General features: G+C 44.7%; 1 protein-coding gene and 1 pseudogene across 4 annotated transcripts in view; both read right to left on the bottom strand.

Annotated features, from left to right (window-relative positions):
- LOC138807547 (F-box only protein 10) overlaps positions 1 to 25,927 on the bottom strand; it is a 48,543-nt gene that overhangs the window by 7,568 nt on the left and 15,048 nt on the right. For 3 of the 4 annotated variants that reach the window (XM_069993306.1, XM_069993304.1, XM_069993305.1), the window contains exons 2-7: positions 14,302 to 14,892; positions 9,449 to 10,288; positions 6,279 to 6,428; positions 4,575 to 4,711; positions 1,903 to 1,973; positions 437 to 589 (exon numbers count right to left, since the gene is read on the bottom strand). In XM_069993306.1, the coding sequence (XP_069849407.1) occupies positions 437 to 589; positions 1,903 to 1,973; positions 4,575 to 4,711; positions 6,279 to 6,428; positions 9,449 to 10,288; positions 14,302 to 14,886 (1,936 nt within the window). In that variant the 5' untranslated portion in view covers positions 14,887 to 14,892. The remainder of the gene's footprint in view (positions 1 to 436; positions 590 to 1,902; positions 1,974 to 4,574; positions 4,712 to 6,278; positions 6,429 to 9,448; positions 10,289 to 14,301; positions 14,893 to 25,927) is intronic. The other variant, XM_069993307.1, reaches the window with a different exon arrangement.
- On the bottom strand, positions 10,993 to 11,109 carry LOC138807560 (small nucleolar RNA SNORA40; annotated as a pseudogene).

Raw genomic sequence — 25,927 nt, 5'->3', positions numbered from 1 at the left:
CTATAATTATTATTGGAAACTTAATCTGGAAAGATCATGGCTTTGTCCCAAATATATACATCCAGATGGGATGTATAAGGATGAGGAATAGATGCCCTTCTGTTGGATGAGGAAAGGAGGAGGAATTGGATGCCTAGGTGTTAAAATTTAACTGCAACACTTCTGCCTTTTGTTATTTTCCTTGCGGGGATAAAGCTCTGCTGTGCTGAGCCCTTGAGCTCAGTGTGGATCATGAGGTGAGGAGGGGGGTCTTCATGGTGAGAGGGTTTGCAACAATTCCACCTCTTCTCATGAAGTGTCTGAGGCCTAGAGAAGTTGGTGACCTTCTCAGGACCTACAAGCTAGCATGGAACCCAGGCTTCCTGCCTCCCAGGTAGGGCTGGACCACAGGACCTGTCCCCTGGTACCCCTTCCCCCCCTGGAACCAGCTTCTCACCATAGATGGTGTTCCCCTCTATCAGTCCTTTGCCTTCATCTCCCACAACCACACCGTCTGAGTAGCCAAAGCAGATGAGGTTGCTCCTGAGGACTGGGATGGCTCCCCGGCGGATGTCCACACCTCCCCACTGATTCTCCCGGATGACATTTTCTATGGAGAGGCAGAAAGAAGGTCAGCACACCAAAGCTACCTCCGGCACTGTCAGGATTTGGACAGCTTGGAGAAAGGACGTCGCAGAACAAGATGCCCATACTTCCTGCTTCTGGCATTTAGCATCCTGATGCAAGTCTGCTGGCTGATGTTTCAGACCCTCATCTGCTTTCTCTGGAGGAAAGGTTTGTGTCTGTCTTATGCATTCCCATGTCCCCAGCTCTCATTGTATCTTGTGGCCTTAAAATTGATGAGTAAGAAGAAACTGGCATTTAGAGCCCAAGGAAGAGTCCACAAGTTTCTCCACAGCTTGGGTAGCTACCCTGACTGACCTTCCTGCTCTTCTCTCTCCTGGGAAACCTCTCCTTTCCTGAGAGTGGGTGAAGAGTCACAGATGAGAAGGGTCGTCCTGGGCACTGCTATCTCCAACACTGTGGCAGAGCATACTCGGCCCCCTGGGCTTGGGTGCAATGACTCTGAGACCCTTGTGTTGGGTCCCCTCCTGCTCCGTGACGCTATCTCATGTTCTTTGCTCCAAACTCCCTATACTGTAGTCCCACCAGCTACCCCCAGTCAAGCATGCCCGTCTACTCACACTGTTGGCCCTGCTCTTTTCTTAGGATTCATCCCATCTTTTAGGTTCTGGCTTGCATGTCATCTTCTGAGAAAGGCTTGCCTTGGGTCAGGCCTATAATCTCAGCTAAATAAGCAGGGTCTATAAGTAAGTCTAAGGCTTGCCTTGGGTGCAAACATGAAACCATACCTGAAAAACCACTAAAGTAATATTGGGCAGGGAGTTCACAGGGTAGAGTGCCTGCCTAGCAAACACAAGGCCTTGAGTCCAGACTGACAACAAACAGAAAGGGATTAAGTAAAATGTCCCATAATAAAGATGTCTTGGGTACAACAAGTGAATATGATATAAGAAGAAGCCAGGGAAGGCTTCTTTGAAGAGGTAACATTCAAGCTGATACCTCAAGGATGACCAGATTTCCAGAGCGAGTAGCAGCCCAGGGGAAGGATTCACACAAGTCATCAGGCCTCAGTGCTTCAGGGAGTGGTGTGAGCCACCCAGTGGGATGCCTCAGCACCTGGCCTGGTAAAGGCCGACACTCCTCTGTACTATGCTAGGCCCTCCTCCTGGGAAACGTGGCCGGTAAGGAGCCCATGCCCCTGAGAACCACTCCCTAGTCACAGAAGGAGGCATGTGCTGGGTAAGGAGTGGTAGAAGGTGGTGGAGCGACCCGAGGGGACCGTGGTGTGGCTGTCAGTTATCTTCTGCTAGCTGTGGCTCTAGGGAATTCCCAACATACCTGTGATGAGGCCTTTGCCATTCTCGTTCACTGCTATGCCGGCTGCACGGCCCTTAAAGATGTGGTTCCCACTAAAATGGAAGGACAAGACATAAAGGTGAGACCAGAGGACTATCGTCATGCCCCAGGACTAACACATGTTCCAGTGTGCTATAAGCCAGGCACTTAGAAATCCTTAGCAGTTAGAGGGGCAGCTTGACCAAAACTAAACTCTCAATTATGGGATGTAAGTATAATGATACGTAACTCTCTGTGGCTTCTCTTTACTGTCATCTACCTATATATACACCATTTTAAACAGATGTTACCATGGTGTATGGTCACAGGTAAGTCTTGGTAGCATGAAGAAATCCTAGGAGGCCATGCTAAGCTTGCTTAGGAGTGATTAGTTATAACTCCAGCAGCAAATCGGGTTTGCCTCGCCTCATTCATGCAGCTCAGGAGCCTCAGATGACTACTACTACTATTACTACTACTTTCCCTTCTTTCCTCCTCCTCCTCCTCCTCCTCCTGCTCTTCCTCTTCCTCCTCCTCCTCTTCCCCCTCCTTCTTTTTGGCCAGTCCCTAGGGCTTAAACTCAGGGCCTGGACACTGTCCTTGGGCTTCTTTTGCTCAAGGCTAGCACTCTACTAGTTGAACCATAGGTCCTACTTCTGGCTTTTCTGCTTATATGGTATTGAGGAATCGAACCCAGGGCTTCATGCATGCTAGGCAAGCGCTCTACCACTAAGCCACATTCCCAGCCACTCTCAGACTTTTTTGTGTCCTCCCCTGAGGCCGCTGCCTCTTGTCACCAAGCCTCATAGAAGGAGGCACAACCTGTCCTCTCAGGGTGACTATGTTTGCACAATCTGTTCTCTCACAGTGACTAGCCACATGTGAAAGACCATGTCACTGATCCGATGCTGATAGTCTTCACTCAAAGTTGGTTTTCCAGAACTTGCAAGGGACACCAGGACCACAAGTTATCTTTAACAGCGAAAAGTATTTGCCTTGTACTAACAGAACAGGGTAAAAAACTGTGAGGTATCCAAATGGCAGAATATTCTGAAACTTTCCAGAGTGGTAAATACAAGTGCCATGTAACCACTTGGAAAATACTCTATGGACTATTGCAGAGGAAAACCACCTGAGAACATTCTTACTGCAGGTTAATTGCCAGCTATGGTCCTAAAGACAGGCACAACTATGTGAGGCTTCAGCTCAAACCTTTATTAAAGATTCGCCATTATCTCAACAGAACCAACTCCACTGTCCTCAGCTTGGCTGACATAAGGCCATGTGTGGGGATGGAAGGGGTATGGCCATGCCTGTACTTGAACTCAGGATCTCTCAATCTTGCTCAACTTTTTTACTCACGGCTGGTGCTTCTTGATCTACCACTTGATCTATGCCTCCAACTCTGGCTTTTTGCCAGTTAATTCAAGATAAGAATCTCACAAATTTGTCTAGTTGGGCTAGTTTTGAATGGTGATCCTCAGGTTTCAGCTTCCTAAGTAGCTAGGATTGTAGGGGTAAGCAATCTGTGCCCAGCCTCAAGCCTTCTTTTCTACCTTCATTTCCACTATGCTGCATGGCAGAGACGCTGCCACATGGGTATAAAAAGTCATGTTAAAGTCATCATAGAATCCAAGACTTTCAGGGACAGTTTCAATAAAAAAATATTCTATTCCCCCTCCACCCCCACCCCTCAAGCCACAGTAGACTGCTCACTCCTGGATCTGCTGGGCTCTACTTTGTTTGCTCATGTCATTTCTTTTCCTAGGAATGCCCACCTCCAATTTCATGAGAGTTTGAGTCTTCCCATGTTTGCTTTTGGTTGTTGTTGGTCATTGGGCTTGAACTCAGTGCCTGGGCTCTGTCCCTGAGCTCTTTTGTTCAAGTCTAGCATTCTACTACTTTGAGTCACAGTACTACTTCTGGTTTTCAGGTGGTTAATTAGAGATAAGACTCTCATGGACTTTCCTGCCCAGGCTGGCTTTCAACCGCAATCCTCAGATCTCAGCCTCCTGAGTAGCTATGATTACAGGTATGAGCCACCAGTGCCCAGCTTGCTTCCCATATTTCAAAGTTCAAATCCACCTCAGACACAAGGCTTTCCTACCCATATCCTCCTAGTCAGAATGATCTTCTTCTCTTGACATCACCTGATGGTGTCTGTCACACCCTGTCCCATATCATAGCTGGTCTGGTAGATAGAGAACACTGTTCTTCTCACTACAGTTTAGATCACTATGAGTCATAGCCTGTTTTCAGAGGAAGCATGTGGATTTTAACATAGCATCCCAGGTGGTCACTCTCAACTGCCTGGGGTTGGCATGTGAGTGGAAATCCCGATTTTACTCCTGTCTTATGGTATTTCTGTGCGTGGATGTCTTCCAGGCTAAAATAAGCTCCTAGAGAGCAGAGACCACCCCTGTACCTTTGTCATCCCTGTTAAGAGTATGCAGTGGTTTGCTGAACAGAATGCCAACACAACAGGTAATGCAAAAAGAAGGCAGAAGCACCAGAGCAGTTGTGTTATTAGGGTGGAATTAGAGTGTAAGGTCTCTGCTGAAATCTGTACAGTTGTGCACAAACGTATTTTCAAATGGAACATACACAGAGAGTGGGGAAACAGATGAGAACAGGGAGAAGGGATCATGGCACAGCCAGATAATCTGGGCACCTACCTTACAACTGGATTTCCATGGTACAGGATGTAAATGCCAGCCTCTTTATTTGAAAAGATTTGGTTGTTTCTGATGATGCCTTTCCCATTGCCAAGGACAACAATGCCAGAACGAAGGCCATGGTGGATCTGGTTACACTGCAAGTAGAAGTGAGACACTATGGAAGACAGGTCAGGCATGCTGGTGAGAAGCAGAAGGCTCCATCACTGTCCACATGACTGGGCCAGGATGGACACTGTGGGAACCACACTGTCACATGGCTGTCCTCCTCTTCCTGAAAATGGGGGAATGACAATAGCCTTGCAGCTCCCTGCCATGGAAGAGGGCACTGGGTAGGTGAGGCTTTTTTTTTTAAGTTGGGAACTTTTCCTTTCTCTATATTTGCATGGCCAGTCAAGAGAGGACAGGCAAGGAAGAACAACCCTGAGTCAGACCACCTGCATTCAAATCCCACGTGTCACCAGCCACATGGAGCTGGGCAAGGTTTTTAACCTCTTTGTTCCCAATGCCTATACCTGTAAATGGGGGCAGTCACTGTCCTATTTCCCATGGGTGAAGGATAATTAGGTAAACATGTACAAAGGGCTTAGTAAAGTATCTGGCTTACTGGGGGAGGGTCTTATTTTATCCAAGACCTATAATTTCCCTGTTTCTAGAAATCTGACTCTGAGGAAATGGTGGTCTCTCATGCCCCCTGTCACACAGTTTACGATCTTAAGCAGGCTTACATTGGTGTAACAGCAAGCTAAATACACCCTTACAGGCCCATGAGACAAATAATCTTCAGGACAAAATACCCTGTGTGTCCTCCTTATAGGAAGAATGGGCTAAGTAGGTAGGGTTTCATTTTGATTTTAAGACCAAATGTCTTTTAGGGAAGACATCATGTCTTTATTGTTTTATTTTGGGGCAGTACTAGGGTTTGAACTCAGCATTTCACACTTGCTAAGCAGGCAGTCTACCACTTGATCCACACTTCCAGCCCTTTTTGCTACAAGTTAGGATTTCACATTTTTACTAGGGGCAAATTACAAGGGGAAAAATCTCAGACTCAATCTTTCTTCTGCCTCATAAGGAACTGGGATTACAAGCATGAGCCACTGCACTCAACCCTGTATGTTGATTCTTATGGTACTTAAAACCAACCACATATCAGGGCTGAAGGAGGGCCCTGTGAAATTTCCCTGTCTACCTCCTCTTTAATGATGGGAAGACCATAGGAAGTGACTTGCCCACAGTCATTATTAATGTATGGAAGAGAAAGTCATGAGGACACAAAAAAGGGCAAGATTCACTTATAAACTGGAAGTACATAAATTCAAGATGGCAGCCTTTTTTTCTTTTCTTCCTTTCTTTCTTCCTTTCTTCCTTCCTTTCTTTCTTTCTTTCTTTCTTTCTTTCTTTCTTTCTTTCTTTCATTCTTTCTTTCTTTCTTCCTTTCTTTCCTTTTTTTTTTTTTGCCAGTCTTGGGGCTTGAACTCAGGGCTAGAACTATCCCTGAGCTTCTCTGTGCTCAAGGCTAGTGCTCTACCACTTGAGCCACAGACCCACTTCTGGCCTTTTCTGTTTGTGGTACTGAGGAATCGAATCCAGGGCTTCATGCATGCTAGGCAAGAACTCTCTACCACTAAGCCACATTCCCAGCCCAAGATGGCAACCTTAATGGAGCCATCCTGAAGAAGGAAAGAAGATAGGAAAAAGTACCAGAATGAGTGGGTTGGACCGTTTCCGAATGTCAACACCAGCTTCCGCATTGTGGTAAATGTTGTTGCCTGCGATCAAGCCTCCTCCCTCCAAGCGAAGAAAAATGCCTGACGCTCGACAGCGATAAATGTCGTTCCTGAGCATGACAATCTAAGTGGACAAGGGAAAGCCATTTATTTTGCTGTCACGGTTTTGTTAGCAACCAATGGGGGAACACTTGAGACCTTACCATCTGGTAAAGTTCACCTCCAGTTCACCCACAGATGAGAAGGGAACCTCTGTGGCATCTACCTTCCCATTGTGTGCTCCAGAGCACAGGGTCTCTCCTGGCAGAGCACCCTATGGGCTCATTACCAACCAGTCTCCTGATGAGGCTTTACCAAAACCCAGACTGAAGCTTGGCCCTGAGCCCAGGCCACATAACTGAAGGATGGATGGAAAGGATGTTTACAGAAATGGGTACTGGGGACTTCAAACTTCATGCACTGAGGTTGCATGAAGACTTCACAGGGGATCAAAGATGCAGCTATTTTTAGTGGATCCAGATCCAGATCTATCCCTTCCACTTAGGATAGATCTTTTCTAAAGCTCACCTGTCCCGGCAAACACCAAGCACACGGGAACTCTTCTCCCTCCCATCATTCTTCCACTTAAGAAATCAAGGCTGGGCTGGGAAGGTGGCTCAGTGGTAGAGTGCTTGCCTTGCCTGCATGAGGCCCTGGGTTCAATTCCTCAACACCACATAAACAGAGAAAGCTGGAGTGGTGCTGTGGCTTGAGTGGTACAGTGCTGGCCTTGAGCTGAAGAACTGAAGGACAGCACCCAGGCCCAGAGTTCAAGCCCCATGACTTACAAAAAAAAGAAAAAGAAAAAAGAAACCAAGGCCAATTCTTTAGCTGTGTTTGTTTGTTTTTTGTTTTTGAAGGGGGTGGGGAGGGAGGCTTGGGAATCAAGCTGTGGCTTGTGTATTCTAGGCAAGCACTTTACCACTGAGCTATAATCCTAGCCCTTCTTTCTTCTTCTTCTTCTCTTTTTTTTTTTTCCTGTTTTTGAGACAGGATTTCACTATGTAACTCAGTCTGGGTTCAGCCTTGTCATCCTCCTGGCCTGTCATTCAAGTGCTAGGATTATAGGCATGCTCCACCAAGCCTGGCTGAAAATATTCTTTATTCTTTTTTCCTTTTGTGGTCCTGCGGCTTGAACTCAGGGTGCTGTCGTTGGGCTTCTTCTGCTCAAGAGCCACAGCACCACTTCTGGCTTTTTCTGAGTAGTTTATTGGAGATAAAAGAGTCTCACGGATTTTCCTTCTCAAGCTGGCTTCGAACATGATGCTCAGATCTCAGCCTCCTGTGTAGCTAGGATTACAGGCCTGAACCACTGAAGCCTGGCTTGAAAAGCCATATTCTAAATAATTATGCAAGGAGGAGAGTGTGGTCCCTGAGGGCTTAAAGCAGATTCTTCCATCAGGGTATCCCTCCTTCCCTGCCCATTATCCTTTTATTTGACCTTCTCTTTTCTGTTTATAGCACAATCTTAAGAGTAACATTACCTAAAAATCCCTTTTGGAAGTGGGCTGGGTAATATGGAAATAAAGTGTAACTGTTACTAACTATTCTAGAAGCCTGTAAGATCCACGTTTGACATCTGCACCGTGCCCTTTAGCTTCCTGAATACTTCTGCCAACACCATGGCACCAGGCCCTCAGCCCCAGTGAGAAAGGCCAGACAGGAATGCTCACGTCCTCTGCCAGGAGGAGAGGTACTGTTCACAGCAACAGAGAACCAAAGTGCTGTGCCAAGCTCTCTTCTGTAAGGCCTGTCTTTCCCTTCAGAGCCCTCCTTCCTGGTACCAATCATTAGTGGAATTGCAGTTTGTCTTGCCATACCCAGAATGCCTGCCCAGAGCCAAGGTGTTAATCACATCTCTGGGTTGCTCTTAACATAAGGTCCACCTTTCCAGGCCCCGGGCGAGGTGGCACCTGCTCACCTTTTGTTGCTTCATCTTTCAACCTGTCCCCACTAACACAGGTGAAGGCAACACTACAACCAAGCCCAGCACAGGACATTCCTGCTGCTGGAATGGCTCACTGCATATATTGTGGGTCCCCTTTCCATCACATAGGGCCCATTTTCCCTGGGCCTCTACTTATTTACTCAGCACAGATAGCTCTTCTTCTCAAAAGCCTTCTCAGCTATACCACTTGAACCTGAGGTGAAACAGTGATCATGTCTCCCTGAATCTTGTCTTATTTCTTCTACTAGGACATGCACAGCATGTCTGAGAAGCAGCATAGTGAATACAGACACAGTCCTGAGCTCTAGAACACTATTCCCCTCAAACTTTCTGTGTGACCCTGAGTAAGATACCTTCCCTCTTTGGGCCTGTTTCCTTTTCTATGAAATGGGAAGAATAATTTCTATCCTGTCCAAGTCAGATGATGAACATGAAGCAAAGTGTTAATAAGCTTTAAAAATTATTTTTAAAATGCCAGGCACCAGTAGCTCCCGTCTACAATCCTTGCTACTCAGGAGGCTGAGATTTGAGCATTGTGGTGCAAAACTAGCCTAGGCAGGAAAATCTGTAAGACTCTCATCTCCAATTAAGCACCAAAAAAGCCAGAAATGGCTCAAGTGGTAAAACACTAGCCTTGAGCAAAGAAGCTCAGGAACAGTACCCAGGCTCTGAATTCAAGCCCCCAGTATCAGTACACACACACACACACACACAGACACACACAAGCAAAATGCTACTCAGGAGGATCAAGAGCTGAAGACAAGCCTGGGCAAAGTTAGCAAGGCTCTTAAGCAAACAAAATATAAACAAAGGATCTGAGGGCTTAGTTCAAGTGGTAGAGCACTTACTAGGCACGTGTCAGGTCCTAGGTTCCAACCCCTACTATAACAACACACACACACACACACACACACACACACACACACACACACACACACACACACACACACACACACACACACACACACACACACACACACACACACACACACACACACACACACACACACACACACACACACACACACACCCCAAAACATCCTATGACACCCTCTCTATCTATAAATCTCAGGAGCCCTCTTAACAGCTAATCATCATGCTCCAGGTGACCCAGGGATGCCTGGGTCAATCTACTATGTCCACGATTAGAACAGTACCTTGCTGTTATGTATACACCGCACTGCATAAGTCAGGTTGCGGAAGATGTTTCCTTCCATCTTGGCCCGGCCATAGGAGCAGACAAAGACGCCTCCCTTCCCGTCCCGGAAGAGGCACTTGCGGATGAGGCAGCCCTGCACGGAGCTGGCCAGCGCCATGGCCTCCTTGTCCTTCTGTAGCTCCTGCTGCAGTGAGTTCAGCACCAGGCAGCTGGGTAGCTGAATGGAGGCTCCTGGCAGTGGTGGGCCTAAAAAGGAACCTCCCAGGACAGGACGTGGGCCCTGTACCTGGTAGGACAGTCTGTACGTGAGCTGTTCTTCATCCTCCTCCTCACCCTCACCGCTGGGACTCAGGCCTCCATCGCTGCTGTCTGGGGTCTGGGCCACCCTTTCTGCATCGCTGCCCACTTCAGCCTCCTGGGAACTAGCCTTGGAGCTTGGTTTTGGGGAGCTGGAGGCTGGGCTGGTGGGGCTTTGGCTGCCCTCGATGACAATATCACAGGTCCTTGGGCTCCAGGCCTGGTCGCGGCTCTCCAGGTCCAGGGACATTAAAAAGTCTGTGTCCTCTTTGGGGATCAAGCTGGGAGAGGATCTGACAAGCCCCAGCAGATACTTATAGGCCCAGTTCTTATCTGCTGATGGGTGACCCTCAACTGTCACTGAGTTGTTTTCACTGCCCACAAATTCACAATTTTCCAGGACACACAGGGGCACATTATGCAGGAAGACGTGGGTGTTTTTGAAGATGCAAAACTTCACCTGGCAGGTCCCGGGGCCATGGACCTGGATGTGTCCATTCTCAAAATTGCAGTTGTCAAACTGGACATGACCTGATGTGGTCTGGAAGAAGAGAAGACACCATGAGAGAGGTAATTTTTTTCTTTTATGACCTCCTTAGACTTGAACTCAGGGTTTGGGCATTCATTCACTGTCCCTGAGCTTTTTTTTTTTTTTTTGGTTCAAGGCTGGTGTTCTACCACACCTCTACTTCAGGCTTTTTTGGGTAGTTTATTGGAGATAAGAGTCTCATGGATTTTCCTTCCCTGACTGGCACTGAACCATGATCCTCAGATCTAAGCCTTCTAAGTAGAAAGGATTACAGGCATGAGCCACTGGCACTTGGCTGAGAGCTAACGTTTGTGTGCTGTCAGCACTCAAGCTGCTCTTAAAGGAGGGCAGGCAGGAAAAGCTCACATGTTCCACTGATTTTCTGCCCTACTCCACAGGGTATGGGAGTCAGCTGGTGCCCAAGGGAACTGGGGAGAAGTGGGAGCTACCTGACCTGCTATGAAATGCTTGATGACAATGCATGCCTTTCCAGAACATGGGTGGGGGGAGATATAGCAGCTGATGCTGGGTGAAACGGAACTGACACACAATCACACAGGAAAGAGGTGGAGCAGGAGTCACTCAGGGGAAACCATGTGGTTGGGAACACTTCAGATTTTCTTTTTTTTTTTTGCTTTTAAATGATCAACTTTATTCTTAGAGCCAACCTGAATGGGTATTAATAACCCCATCACTTCAAACTATTGGAAGAATTATTTATTCCTTCTTACATGTATCAAAACTGAATGAGTTCTTGGTTACAAAGGAGATTTAGTTTTTGTACCTGTTTGTAAGTCTTTGAGACAAATTAATCAAAGATGCACACAAGAGCTACGGATTTTTACAAACACAAGTAGGTGGGATATGAGCTGGATTTTACCAAGCCTTCAAAAGGGTTGTGTGTGTGTGTGTGTGTGTGTGTGTGTGTGTGTGTGTGTGTGTGTGTGTGTGTGTGTGTGTGTGTGTGTGTGTGTGTGTGTGTGTGTGTGTGTGTGTGTGTGTGTGTGTGTGTGTGTGTGTGTGTGTGTGTGTGTGATGTCCCCACTCAGTCACTGGGTTCTAGCAAGAACGGGTTAAATCATGTGCAGAAATGTCTCTAGCTCTCACCCTTGCAAAGTGCTTTCGCTTTATGCATGTTTTCTCTTGGCCCACAGTCCTGTCTTCCAGGAGCCTGCAGCCCCAGCCCACCACAGAGCTAGCTGCCTGAACTCGGACTGGCCCATGCATAATGTGATTGCAGGCAGAGGGGAGACAGGCTAAGCCAAGAGGGGACAGGCAGTCCTAAAGATATGGGGAGAGGCCACTCTATGCAACTACTGGTATGCAGTGGAGACACGGCAAAAGATAGCAGGCTGCATCCTGAAGAGAGGAGGTGAGGGATGCTGCCATGGCCATTAAGAAGTGGTTAAGAGCACAGGCTCTGGGGAGGACCATATGGGAGAGACTTGACCTTTGTCTTTCTCAAGGGCACTTCCCAGTATAAATGACCTCATCTATCTAAGCCTCAGTTTCCTAGTCTGCAGCATGAGGTTTACTAATTAATAAAGCATAAAACTCAGATAGATACTAGTGGCTCATGTCTAAAATCCTAGCTACTTGGAAGGCTGAGACTGGAGGATCATAGATCAAAGCTAGTTCTGGCAGAAAAGCGCAAGACCCTTCTTTAGTCCAATGCTGGGCACAGTGAGGTGTGCTTGTCATCCTAAGCTCCATGGGAGGCTGAGACTGGTGAGAGCCCAAGCCCAGGCAGAAAAGCCCTTTAGACTCCATCTCAGTGCAGAGAAACTACATACAGTGAAGCACACTGTCATGTCATTCCATAAATGACAGGAAACAAACCCCTATCTCAAAAATTACCAATAGGAAGTAGAGCTGGAGATAACGGCTCAGTAGTAGAGGCTCTGAGTTCAAATCCCAGTGGCACCAGAAAAGAAAAAGCACAGAATGTAGTGCCAGGAATAAAGTTTGTACTCAGTAAAAGTTAGCTATTATTTCCAAGGTCACAGACACAAGGAACAGAGAGCTCCTAAGAGACTGGGGATGGGGAAGCACTAAATTCATAATTTATCTGGGTCTCTTGGATTTAGCCTGAGTGAAAGACAAGCTTTGAATGACCCAATTGCTCAACATTCCTGAAAAAAAAATTTTAGATTCCACACAAATTCAATCAGATGCACTTGAACCATAAAATGAGCATCTTACAATCCTATTTAATAATCTGAGCACATTTATTCCTGGAAGAGTTTTTTAATATTCTCTAGTTATGAGTTCTCTTGAAAGCTTCTTCCTATAGCTCCACTCCTCTTGGCCTAAGTTCTTCCTTATAGCTAACCTACCTTTTTCTTGCTGACACTTCAGTCCATGTTCTCTTTCCTTGGTCCTGTCTAAAGATAAAGGCCAGATCTCTGGAGATACAGAGCCACTGCTAGGATTTTCCTCCCAAATCACTGACAACTGCTATGAAATTACACTGGCCTTTTTTCCCCCACAAGGTCATCCCACGCCCATGTGCCTTTTTAAGTTAGAAGACAGTTGTGGATTGAGCACAAATATATGCCAAACACTACACCAGATGGAGAGTCACAAAGATGCCTCAGGCCAGGTCCCTCCCTTTAGGAGCTACAGCTGTGCTTTTGAGGGGAAGCAGAGACTCAAATGCACATATTACTCTAAGTAAATGTATTATAAAAGGTCTGGAATACTTTTTTGTTTTTGAGAAATGAAGTCTCCTAGGTCTGTAGCAAGAAGAAAAAAAAAGCTCATTCATCCTTCTAATACATATTCTACATAAAATGCAGGCTTTTAAGTTTCAGAGGAACCCAGCACGATGTAATTTTTAAGTGCTTAGATCAGAAGGCCTAGATTTGAGCTCTAACACCACTAATTACCCATCTGAAAAGGTTACTTAGTATTGCTCTCCCTTAGTGCCCCTCACCAGCACAATAGGGACTCCACTTGTACTTTGTTCACCAAAGTTCATTGAGCGGATCAAATGAGGTCACAGATGGAAGGCCATCTAGATTATAAACACCTTACTAAATCTGAGACCCTGACACACACAGCACTTGCTCTTATTGAGCCTTGTTCTTCTCACTTATACCATCAGACATTACTACTATGCATCTCAGGCAGTGGTAGAAAGGAATAATGAGAAAACATCTGTAAGGCACATGCCTGGCACACATTAAGTGATCACAAATAACTGGTGGTAAGATGTTCGTTGCAAACCTAAGTTGTTATTGGAAGTAATAGTGGCAATGTAATTTTTCCTGAACAGGCACATAATCCAAATACTGCAGTCAGCTTCTGGGCAATTAGAAGCTCTAGATTTTTCTGTCAGGATCTACCAATGCTTTGATTACATGCTTACTTCTGAACACATCTGCTCTGTGTTCATGAAAGGACTGGGTTTTCTTATGCACTCTCCAGGTACCTCTGAGAAGTAGCTAATCTCAGAAGAACACTTGTCTTCTTCAACCCCACATGGGGTGGGGCTCACATGCTGAAGACACTTCAGCACAGCCTCCTGTCTCCCTGGTTACCTCTTTCAGCAGCCAGTGTGTTTTACTGGGAGCTACATGCTCCCAGAACCTAGACCCCAATGATATGCACTATTTATAGCTCCAGTCGGGTTTTGTTTTGCCAGTTCTGGGGCTTTTTCCTCTCAAGGCCGGGGCTCTACCACTTGAACCACACCTCCACTTCCAGCTTTTTACTGGTTAATTGGAGATAAGAGTCTCTCAGATTTGTCTGCTTGGACAGTCAGATCTCAGACTTCAGCCTCCTGAATATCTAGGATTACAGGTGTGAGCCACTGACACACTAACACAGCTTTGACAGGAGTAAAGCGCAGTTTCATACTCTACTGATCCCTATGGCTATTTCTCAACTCGTTGCCTCAGAGAAGTGTGTATATAGAAATAACCACTAAACTCTCAATGCCCACCAGACAAGGGAACCCAAGAAGAGAAGCCAAGCTCCTGGGCTCAGGCTTGGAAGGTACTTTCTTGATGGTGGACACTCACCTTGTACATGATGGGTGAGAACCAGGCTGGCATGAAGACCAGGTTGCACAGGCGTGTGGTTGAGCAGTGCTGGTCAATGCTGGCTAGTAGGGCCACCTCACCCAACTTCCCCTGGCCCACAATCTCCACGGGTACCTTCAGGATGATTTCACCTTGTTCTTCGTACACACCCGGGAATAGTACAATTCGGTCATACAGGCTGGCCATGGCCAAGGCACTACCCAGGCTGTCAAACTCATGGCCTGGACCAACACTGAGCGTGCGTCGCTCCTTTCTTCTACGGAACAGAGAAAAGCAGACAGAGGATTCCAAATCCAGGGCATTCTTGGTCCAGGTCTTGGAGGCAAGGTAATGCTGCTTGAAAGCTTCTCGCCAAGACTCAGGCTCCACATCAGGCTGGTTAGGCCAGTTGGGGTGGCGGCACTCGGTGCAACCCAGACATAGTTGTCGCCAGCGAGTACTGTCGAGACTGAGAATCAGTTCATACCAGGCCCTGCAAACCAGGCTGCAGCGGCCCAGGTCAGGAAGGTGCAGGTAGGCTAAGATCATACGCCACAGCTCCAGTGGGAGGCCACCAGCCTCCATGGTTTCCTGGGAGAAAGACACAAAACAGGATTCTGTCTATCCTGCTTGCTTACCATCACCCGTCTACAAATGCCCACTACCTCCTGACCCCAAAGATGAATAAACAAACAAGGCTCAACCAATCAGCGCACGCGATCCCCTCAATCAGCTACTTTCAGATTTTTCTGCCTGGCACGAATAGGGAAGGCTCTTTTCTCTTTGGTCAGATACTCTAAGGACAGAACCCCAGAACTCCTGGCAGCCAGGTTTCCTATCTTTTGATATGAGAGCCAAGTAGAAGGGAGATAAAAATTAAAAGACAAAAGGTAATCCTGTGTTCTAGAAGTACTGAGTTCTGATGCTTCTAGATGTCGTGGAATCTACTCAGGAGGGATTCATAGCTCACTTTTGAGCCCACTTTTAGCTGTGATGGTTCTAGAGTCTAGATTGATTGTGCTTGACTCCCTAGAGACTATTACCATATCAGTATGAATGCAAATTGAGTGTCTGTCTCTCCTCATTCCTAGATAAGTAACTGCTACTGTTCCCCAGTGGGGTAGTCCCGGAAAGAGTTCATGGGTTTTAGTTCTGGCTCGCTACTTGTCACTGATGTAATCCTAGTGCTTCTAAACATCTACTAGGCTGGCTGCCCAGCCATCTGCCTCCTTGTTGTCTCTGGAAAATAGCATTCCCACTAGTAACTATTTATACCACATGATTTATATAGAGGGAGGGCTTCCTGAAGTTGTGTGCATTGAAAAAACAGATACTCCAACCTCTGGACTGCAAGTGATTGGTTACAATGGATTCCAGTGGGCTACTGAGACCTTATCCTGGTACTATTCGAGTACCAGGCTGGCTTCCTTCTTGAATAATGGGGAATGAATGCTTCTTTCAAAAACTATAAACTCAGGAATAGTTAATAGTGATCACTTTCCCCTGGGAGAAGAGCAGAAACTGATTTGCACTAGGAGAAGATTGAATCAGACACACAGAATAAGAGAATAGGGAACAAGTAAGTGGTATCCCAGTTTCTCAGCAGGTCAAAGCCCTAGTCTACTCTTACATTCAGCTTTCTTTTTGCCTTTTGAGTGCTATCAAACTCTGTAGTCTTATAATAATAAATCTTTCTTTTGGCATAAACTGGTTACATACATTTTCTGTTCTCTATACCTGGTTAAAATTCACTTAAGTTTCTGGAGTGCTGAAGACCGAACTCAGGGCTTCATATATTCTAGGCCAATGCTCTACCACTTAGCAACATCTTTAGCTCCCTGTCATTTAAGAAAATCAATTTCCCAAACCTAAAACACAAGAAGGTTGAGTAAGATGCCCCAGAGAACTTCTAAGTCGGAAGCCCTACAGAACTACAAAAACAGAGTGGACTCTAACCCTCTTCAGGGCTTTAGCTTTCCTGTTTTATGCCAACAGAGTTCATACTTACCGGTTACCTAAGCCCAAGAAATCTACATATCTGGAATGTGCTCAGCTTCCTCAAGACTGAGGTGGCTTTAACTCACAGACTAGTAATATAGACTGGGCAAGTAGATTGACTGATTCCTTCCTTCCTTCCTTCCTTCCTTCCTTCCTTCCTTCCTTCCTTCCTTCCTTCCTTCCTTCCTTCCTTCCTTCCTTCCTTCCTTCCTTCCTTCCTTCCTTCCTTCCTTCCTTCCTTCCTTCCTTCCTTCCTTCCTTCCTTCCTTCCTTCCTTCTTCCTTTCTTGGTACTAGGCTTGAACTCAAGGCCTGGGGCTTGCTAGACGCTCTCTCAGCTACCGGGTATTTTTTTGTTGTTGTAATAGGCATCCAAGTGAGATTTTAATCAGTCCTCAGCTGTACGGGAGGCCAGACTTGGTCTCCTGAGTGCTGGGATCACAGGTGCCTGGACTTCTTTTTTAAGCTATACTTTTTCAATCTTTTAAAGAGAAAAATGTCCTTTTGTCTTATTATTTCGGTGGTAACAGAGACTGAACTCAAGGCCTCATGCATGAGCACACACTCAGCCACTAGAGGCAGCTGAGAAAAAATGTTTTTTTGTTTGTTTGTTTTTTGTTTTTTACCCATTCTCTACTTATTCTGTAGCTGAGCAATCACATCCCTTCTCTGGCTTTTTAACTACTACTGTAAATGCATGGCTACAAAGCCTGAATTTCCAGCCTCAAGTGTCTTTTGATGCCCCACAGGAGCATTCCCAATTGTCTGTTGGCATCTCTACTTAGATGTTCCATAGCTATCAAAAAACATGCCCAAAATGAACTAACTTCCACTTTAGGCCATGACAGAATACCTAGAAATACGATCTCCCCCTTGCCATACACAACTGCAGAGCTGGACAAATAAAGTAAATGCTCAAGAGCTCACTTAGGCAGTGAGTGTCATCAATGCCCAGGCTGTTATCCTGGGGGCACTTCTTTATGGTGGAAAATGGAGATGGAGGCAAAGAGGAATGTCATGTCCCTGAATAGACAGACTGGAGTTGTGTGTTATAGAAAAGGCTGGCTTTGTCAGGAAAGGGACCTGAACTGACAGAGCAGGAGGACTACTCAGCATAGGGCAGTCTCTTGGCTGAAGGCAGGGTGGGCACACGCACAGGGCAAGACTTCATTAGCCTTAGTAGAGATTGCCCACTATAAGGCTAAGAACTAAAAGGTGGTATTAAGAAGTCACACAGAGCTAAGGAATTCCAGCCCAATATGGTGGTTCACACTAAGATTCAAACAGGATGTTTAGTCTACTTCAAATCGTTAGAATAAAAGCAAGTCTGACAGGAACCAAAGGGTATGCCAGTAGTTTAACTGCCTACTACAGTGGAATTTAACATTCTTAAAAAAAAATAGAAAAAGAATATAATCCTAACTATGTAAGAGTTGGAGATGGGAGGATCTCAGCTCTAGGTCAGCCCCAGTAAATGTCAGACAGACTTGCAAACGTGAGCATGGTGGGTTACACCTGTAATGCCAGGTAGTCAGAAGGTAAAAGAAGGAAGATCATAGTCTGAGGTTCCCTGGGGCAAGCAGTGCAAGACCCTATCTGGAAAATAAACTAAAGCAAAAAAGGACTGGAGGCATGGCTCAAGTGGTAGAGGGGTAGCAATAGACCCTGAGTTCTAGATGCCAAAAAATATAGAACATACATTCTCAACACCTCTGCCTTAAGACAGCATGTTACTATCATAAGAAAATTAGAGCCTCGAGGGGTGGGGGTGAGTCAGTGTGAGGGGGGGTGGGAGATGGGAAGGGGAAACAAAGGAGGAGGCAACAATGCTTGATAAGAAATATACTCATTATTTTGCCCATGTAATTGTAACCCTCTGTACAGTATTTTCACAACACCAACAAAAAAAGAAAATTAGAGCCTCATATATACCCTCAAGTGAGTTTTGACAAAGGATTAGTACAATATAATAAAGTTTTTCAGCAAAAAAATACTTGATATTCTCAAGTAACGAGTTGATAGCCATGTGGAAAAAAATGAACTTTGATTCATACCTCATACCATATACAAAAACTAACTCAACACTGACTGTAGACCTCAACATAGAAGTCTAGAACTTCTAGAGGAAAATATAGGAGATGTATTTCCAACTTCAGGATAGGCAAATGTTTCTTGGAACACAAAAGTCCACCTCACACAGTGACCTCCAGGTTGGAGGGGCAGGAGAACGCTATCCCATGGAGGTCCTCGGGGCAAGCTGGGACACTGGGATGCTGGTGGCTGTCAGGGCCCACCCAAGAGGGACACAGCTAGGACACACTCTCCAATAGTGTCTTTAATGGAGTCAAATCCACGTGGTTTGTATATTTTTTCCTTTAATCTTGGGCATTTTGTTTCTCTTTCTGAGAACGTAACTTGAAACACTATAGAGTCCTATAGTGTATCTGCAAACGCTGTACAGTTTTATATACATTCACAATGTACTTTTGCTGCCTTCTAGATAATTTATTTCGTAACACATTACTGCACAGTTGTAAATAACTTATGCACTGTAACATCACTTTCAATTATGTGTAAATAAATAATTAAAATGTTCTTTGTAAAAAAAAGCATTACTCAAAACAGATAACATTGATACATTGGTTTTATTGAAATTAAAAATCTTCCTCCCTTCGTTCCTTCGTTTCTTCCTCCCTTCTTCCTTCCCTTTCCCTGCTCTCTTTCTCTCTCCCTTTTGCTGGTAAACTGAGGCTTTGATCTCAGGATCTCATGCTCTCACTTGGCCTTTTCTGCTCCAGTATGGTGCTCTACCACTTGATCCACATCTCCACTTCTGACGTTTCACTGACTAATTGGAGAAAGGACTCTCTCCTATTAGTCTTCCTCCACTGGCTTTAAGGTGGCCTCTTGAGTAGCTAAGGTAACAGATGTGAGACACTGGTGCCTGGAGAAATAAAAAAATTTCTGCTGATCAAACATCATTAAGAAAATGAAAAGAAAGCCAGGTATGGTGTTAAATGCCTGTAATCACCAGGCATAGGCTCATGCCCGTAATCCTAGCTACTCAGGAAGCTAAAATCTGAGGAAGCCAGCCTGGGCAGGAAAGTCCATGGGACTCTTAATCTCCAATAAATTACTCAGAAAAAGCCAGAAGTGGTACTGTGGCTCAAGTGGTAGAGCACTAGCCTTGAGCACAAAGAGGCTCAGGGATAGCACCCAGGCCTCCAAGACTGGTACAGAGAGAGAGAGAGAGAGAGAGAGAGAGAGAGAGAGAGAGAGAGAGAGAGAGAGAGAGAGAGAGAGAGAGAGAGAGAGAGAGAGAGAGAGAGAGAGAGAGAGAGAGAGAGAGAGAGAGAGAGAGAGAGAGAGAGAGAGAGAGAGAGAGAGAGAGAGAGAGAGAGAGAGAGAGAGAGAGAGAGAAAAGAAAAGAAAAGAAAAGAAAAGGAAAAAGAAAAGAAAAAAGTAATCCCAGCTACTGGGGAGGCTGATGAGGAAGGATCACTTGAGCCCAGGAGTTCAAGACCAGCCTGGGCAACACAGAGAGACTTCATCTCATACAAATAAATAAAACAAAATTTTAAAAAGACAAGTGATAGCCCACCACCAGTGGCTCACGCCTGTAATCCTAGCTACTCAGGAGGCTGAGATCTGAGGATCGAGGTTCAAATTCAGCCTGGGCAGGAAAGTCCATGAGACTCTTATCTCCAATTAACCACCAGAAAACTGGAAGTGGTGCTGTGGCTCAAGTGGCAGAACACTAGCCTTGAGCTGAAAACTTGGGACAGCACCCAAGCCAAGAGTTCAAGCCCCATGACTGACAAAGAGAAAAAAAAAAAAGACAAATGATGGAACAGTAGAAATATCTGTTGCATATGTATGCATGACAAATGGCTTGTGTCTAGATTATTAAGAAATTCTGCATTCAGTAACAAAAAAACAATAAAATAGGCAAAAGACTTGAATATCACTAAAGAAGAAAAACAGACAATATGTTCATGAATCTCCAAATCATTTTTTTTTTTGTTGTTCTGGTGCTGGTCCTGGGAATTGAATTTAGGACTCTGAGCTTTTGCTAGGCTTTCTTGCTCATGGCTGGTACTGTAACATTTGAATCACATATCTAGTCAAGGATTCTGCTGGTTAGCTGGAGACAGAAGCTCATAGACTTTTCTGCTGAGCTATCTCTGAACTGGAATCCTCCAAGGTCTCAGACTCCACAACAGCTAGGATTACAGGCATGAGCCACTGGCTCCCAGTTTTCTACACAGGCTTACATTTTATGTTTAAGCCTACAACCCCATTCTGAGTTGACGGGGAGGTAATGCGGGCTTGAACACAGGGCCTTACATTCTTGCTCACAGCTGGCACTCTACTACATGTTCAGTTTGGCACTTTGCTGGCTGATTGGAAATGCAATCTATCAGACTTTTCCATCCATACTGGCTTCAAATGGAGATTTTCTAGGTCTTGGGGCTCCGGAGTCACTATGATTACAAATGTAATCCACTGGTGCCCAGCTTGAGTTAATTTTGATGAAGGCATAAAGGTTTAAAGTTCATTCATATATGTATATGTGTGTGTGTGTGTGTGTGTGTGTGTATGTTTACATTATTACAGATACTTATTTCTACTGGCTTGTTTTTTTTAAGCCTACTCAGTGGGTCTCTTGTCTCCTCTACTAGGCTGGGAGTTTCTTTTGGATAGAGATGAGGTACTTTTCTCTTTGAGGACTCAATACTTGTTGACTTCTTTTCTGCTCCAACTGTTCAGGACACAGAAAATATAAGGACAACAAAATAAAATTTAAAAAAGGAAGTACAGGGACAGCATTCTTTCCTGTAGTTGCTAAGATCTCTCAATACCAGGCTCTAGACTAGGGCTCTGATTTTTCTCTCTGGCTATTATTGTCTCACACAATGATTTTAGTAAGTAATAATTTATTAGTTATAGTTAGCCAAACTCCCTGGAAGACACAACAGGTCAGTAGCACTTCTGGCAAGCTGAAATTAACCCTTTCATGTCTGATTCTCACATAACTCCATTTTCCCTCCTAACTTCATAGATAGATAGATACATACATACATAGACAGATAAATCTATACCTATATTGTTGTTGTTGTTGTTGGTTGCAGGGCTTAAACTCAGGGCCTGGGAGCTACCCCTGAGCCTTTTAGTGCTCAAGGCTAGTGCTCTACCACTAGAGCCAGAGCACCACTTTCAGTTTAGAGTGGTTAAGGAGATGAGTCTCATGCCCAGCCTGGCTTCTAACCCCAATCCTCAGATCTCAGCCTCCTGAGTAGCTAGGTTTATAGGTATTAGCCACCAGCGCCCGGCAACCTCATTCATATGTATAAATTATATATATATATATATATATATATATATATGCTTTAAAAATTTTTATTTTATTGTAAAGATGCTGTACAGAGGGGTTACAGTTATGAGTAAGGTAATGAGTACATGTCTTGTTGAGCATTGTTACCGCTAACCTCATATATTTTTGTACTTCATAACTCTCCCAAATTTTATCCCACACTTTCCCCAAGACTTTGGTTTGCTCTGCCTCTAATTATTCTTTTCGTAATTCAAATGCTGATTTGTCCCATTATATGGTCACTTGCATGATGAAGGAGTTCTGACAGCAGGGGTCACTAAATGGGTCAGGTACAGTTCAGCTCCAGTAAGCTTCTCTCCACCAACTACAATCAGCTCTCCATATCTGTAGGTTCTGTATCCATGGATTCAACTAACAGTACATTGAAGACAGTCATGCAGATTTTTCCTTGTAAATTTCCTAAACAACATAGTATAACAACTATTTACATTGTATTAGAATTGTAAGTACTCCAGAGATGATTTAAGGTACAGGAATGGATGTGTGTGAGTGATATGCAAACACTATACCATGTGAGCACAGTAGATTTTAGTATGGTAGTAGGAGAGAAGCTAGAACCAATTTCCTGCAAATACTGAGGGTCAGTCACATGTTCTTGGTTTCCCTTGTTTATGAAATTAAAAAAGAAGTTATTTGCTGTACATAAGGTCTTATTAATCTATATGTGCATCTGTGAATTCAGAGGCTTTATGTAGTCTATTCCTTCTAGCTCACAACCTTGACAGAGTTCACTTAAGCTAGTGGGCTCAGGCCCTGCCACAACATAGTATGGGTATAGCTTATATTGCTTTCTAAATTTTTCTATCTCTGTGTGTATGTGCACACAGGTGTATGCGTGCACACGTTTGTTAGTCCTGGGGCTTGAACTCAGGGCCTGAGTATTGTCCCTGAGCTTTTGTTGCTCAAGGTTAGTATTCTGCCACTTGAATCACAGCTCTACTTACAGGTTTTGGGTGGTTTATTGTTAATATAAAGAATCTCACAGTCTTTTCCTGCCTGGGCTAGCTTTAAACTTCAATTCTCAGATCTTAGCCTCCAGAGTAGCCAGGGTTATAGGCATGAGTCACCAGCACTCAACTCTATCCTCATAAAACAGAAGCTCATTTACAAGACTTTTCTAGCTGTCCTTGTTTTACGTTTTTCCCTATCATCTGGTGATTTCAACTTAAAATCACTAGAACTCCATTAATCCCATTTTAATATTTTCCCATTTCAAAGTATGCAAAATATCTATTAACTAAATATTTCTCCCCAGAGGCTGAGCTCATCTTGGCCAGGACCAACTGCAGCATCTGGAAAGAATTTTTTGAAGCTGAGAGCTTTGTCTTACTTTTTAGACCCCTTGTCCTCTTAGTCCTCAAGTCTTCCTTTCTGATTTGTTAGAAACTATGTGCTATTCTTTCAGGGAACATCCTACACCATCAACTTTCTAAGATACCTTTTCCATAACACCCCTTCCTTCTATAGGACAGCTCTGACAGGCGTTCAGAAATGAATGAAGAAACCCTAATCTATACAGCTTGTGAACAGTCCTTTACAGATCTGTCCATGAGGGTCCTCCCTCAGTCTGATGTTAATATTCCATTTGTCAGGAGGATGAAGAAGAGACTAGTCCACAACTACCCAAGTGACTCCACCAACCCTGACCACGTAGCCTGCCTTCTGCCAATTTGAGCCTGGCTTACTGTACAACAGTGTTTGACCTAGACAACCTGTTGGTTGGCTCAGTGACATCCCACAGCACCCAGCACTGCCAATTATTGTCCCAGATGAGTTTCTCATAGTTACTGCAGCCTGTTAATAAGGAAGATTCTAAACCATAATTCAGTTATAGAGAATACCCAATAAACCACCTCATATGTAGCATAAAATATATGCTTACTAAAACTGCTTTTTTCTCTTTTTCTTTTTTGGTAGAGCTAGGATCTGAACTCAGAACTTTGGGCTTGCTAGTTACATGCCCTACCACTTAAGTCATGCTTACAGTCCATTTCCCCTTATTATTATTACTATTATTATTTTACTAACAGTTTTAGTTAAATGAACAAGCAAAGCTGAATTTCTATCAAGTCTCTAATTACATTTTAGGTGAAGAATTAATGTTTTTTTGTATTTCTAGAAATTTGTTCTATCAACAGAGCTTTAAAGGACCCCTCTTCCCCCATGAGATTACTGTATCAACCTAGAAATTTCTACATAGAAATTCTTTTTTTTTTTTTTTTTGGTTGGTCATGGGGCTTGAACTCTGGGCCTAGGTGATGTCTTTGTGCTCTTCAGCTCAAGGCAAGTGCTCTACCACTTGAGCCACAGAACCACTTCCAGTTTTCTGGTGGTTAATTGGAGATAGGAGTCTTCACAGATTTTCCTGCCCAGGCTGGCTTTGAATCATGATCCTTAGATCTCAGCCTCCTGAGTAGCTAGGATTATAGGCATGAGCCACTGGCCCCCAGCTCAGAAATTCTTTTTTTTTTTTTTTTTTGGGTCCAGTCGTGGGGCCTGAACTCTGGGCTTGGGCTCTGTCCCTCAGCTCTTCAGCCCAAGGCTAGTGCTCTACCACTTGAGCCACAGTGCCACTTCCAGCTTTTTTCTTTTTGCTTATGTGGTGCTGAGGAATCGAACCCAGGGCCTCAGGCATGCATGGCAAGCACTCTACCACTGAGCCACCTTCCCAGCCCCCGGCTCAGAAATTCTTAAAGTCCTAATATGTGTAAGAAATTGGAGCAAAAAAATCCCTTTTACCCTCAGTTCATTCATTTTACAAACACAGACCTATGGACTTGGGCAGTGGGAACACCAGATGAAAAAAGGCAAAAGTCTACCAGGTGATAGTAAATCAAGACAGCTCTTAACAACATGGGAGATAAAGAATCAAGCACTACTGTGTAATTAAAGTATATGGAGTTCAAAAGGCACCACTGTGTAATTAAAGTATATGCAGTTCAAAAGGAAAGAGAGTCTTGGAGCAAGACTTGGTAGGACTTCCTACAGCAGCGGTTCCATTAGTATTGACCCATCTACCTAAGAATCATCAGGGCTTGTCCCTAGGTCCGCTTCAGGCCTCCAGGACCAGAACCCATTATGTGCATTTTTAACAGGCTCCTAGAATTTTGATTAAAAAACCATACCCATACCAGGATATGGACTCTTCAATAAATGGTCCTCCTCCTCAGCTTCAACCCTTTCAGTGATGTGTCCAACCCTGTACCTTGCAGACTGATAACTTCAGTCAGTTTGTCAGTCTTCCAAAGTGAATTGCCTGTGAAAGGTAATTACAATTGGAGGAGGCCATGAGAAGAGGCCTTCGAAATGGCATTAATGGCTATATAAGGACTAGAGACCTGAGCTAGCCTACTACTGTCCTGCCATGTGATACTTCTGCTATATTATGTTGTGGCAAGAAAGCCCTCACTAGATGCCAGACAGATGTTGGTGCCACACTTTCCTCTGAGACAGAATTCACTTAAACTCAGGGCCTGGGCACTGTCCCTAAGCTCTTTTGTTCAAGGTTAATACTTTGAGCCACAGCACCACTTCCAGTTTTCTCAGACATTCCTGCCTAGGCTGGCTTTGAACCATGATCCTCAGATCTCAGCCTCCTGAATAGCTAAGGATTACAGGAGTGAATCACCAGTGACTGGCTTTTTTTTTTTTTTAATAAATTATTGAGTCTCAAGTACTGTTATAGAAATGGACAACAAAGATAACTCCTGACACAGAAACTCCTGGGCTTTAGTCATCTTGGGATTGTAAGAAATACACCAGCAATTGGAAGCAAACAGTCTAGCAGCTGGCCTCTTAGAGGAAACAGGATACCCCAGTGAGCCAGTTTTCATCCTTCACACTTGCTTTCTTCCAGATTTGCCTGTGTCCCCAGCTCCAGGGGTCTGAATCGAAATGAGGCCAACAATTCTTCCCGCAGGCTCCTCCTTGAGCTCAGATGAGAATTCCCTTTCATTCAAACTTCAAGTTCCCCATTGTTCCATTTGGCTTTATTTACTGTGTCTGTACAGTAATCCACAGGGATGCAGGCAACAACAGGGATTTCTATAACCAGGTAACACTTTTTCTAAAATGTATTCTCCAAGTTTTGCCTTTCCTTTTTGCCACTGGGACCTCTGAGGGTGGAATGAAGACTCCACAAGTGTTCCCTGGGGCCTGGGCACCTAGGGTGTGACGCTTGTGAAGAACTGGAAAAACAACATTTGGGACGGTAGGGGGAGCAGGTGCTGGGTGA

Source organism: Dipodomys merriami, unplaced genomic scaffold (assembly GCF_024711535.1).
Source record: "Dipodomys merriami isolate MVZ:Mamm:240054 unplaced genomic scaffold, mDipMer1.0.p SCAF_420, whole genome shotgun sequence".
Lineage (NCBI taxonomy): Eukaryota > Metazoa > Chordata > Mammalia > Rodentia > Heteromyidae > Dipodomys > Dipodomys merriami.
This window is presented reverse-complemented; position numbering and strand designations above follow the sequence as displayed.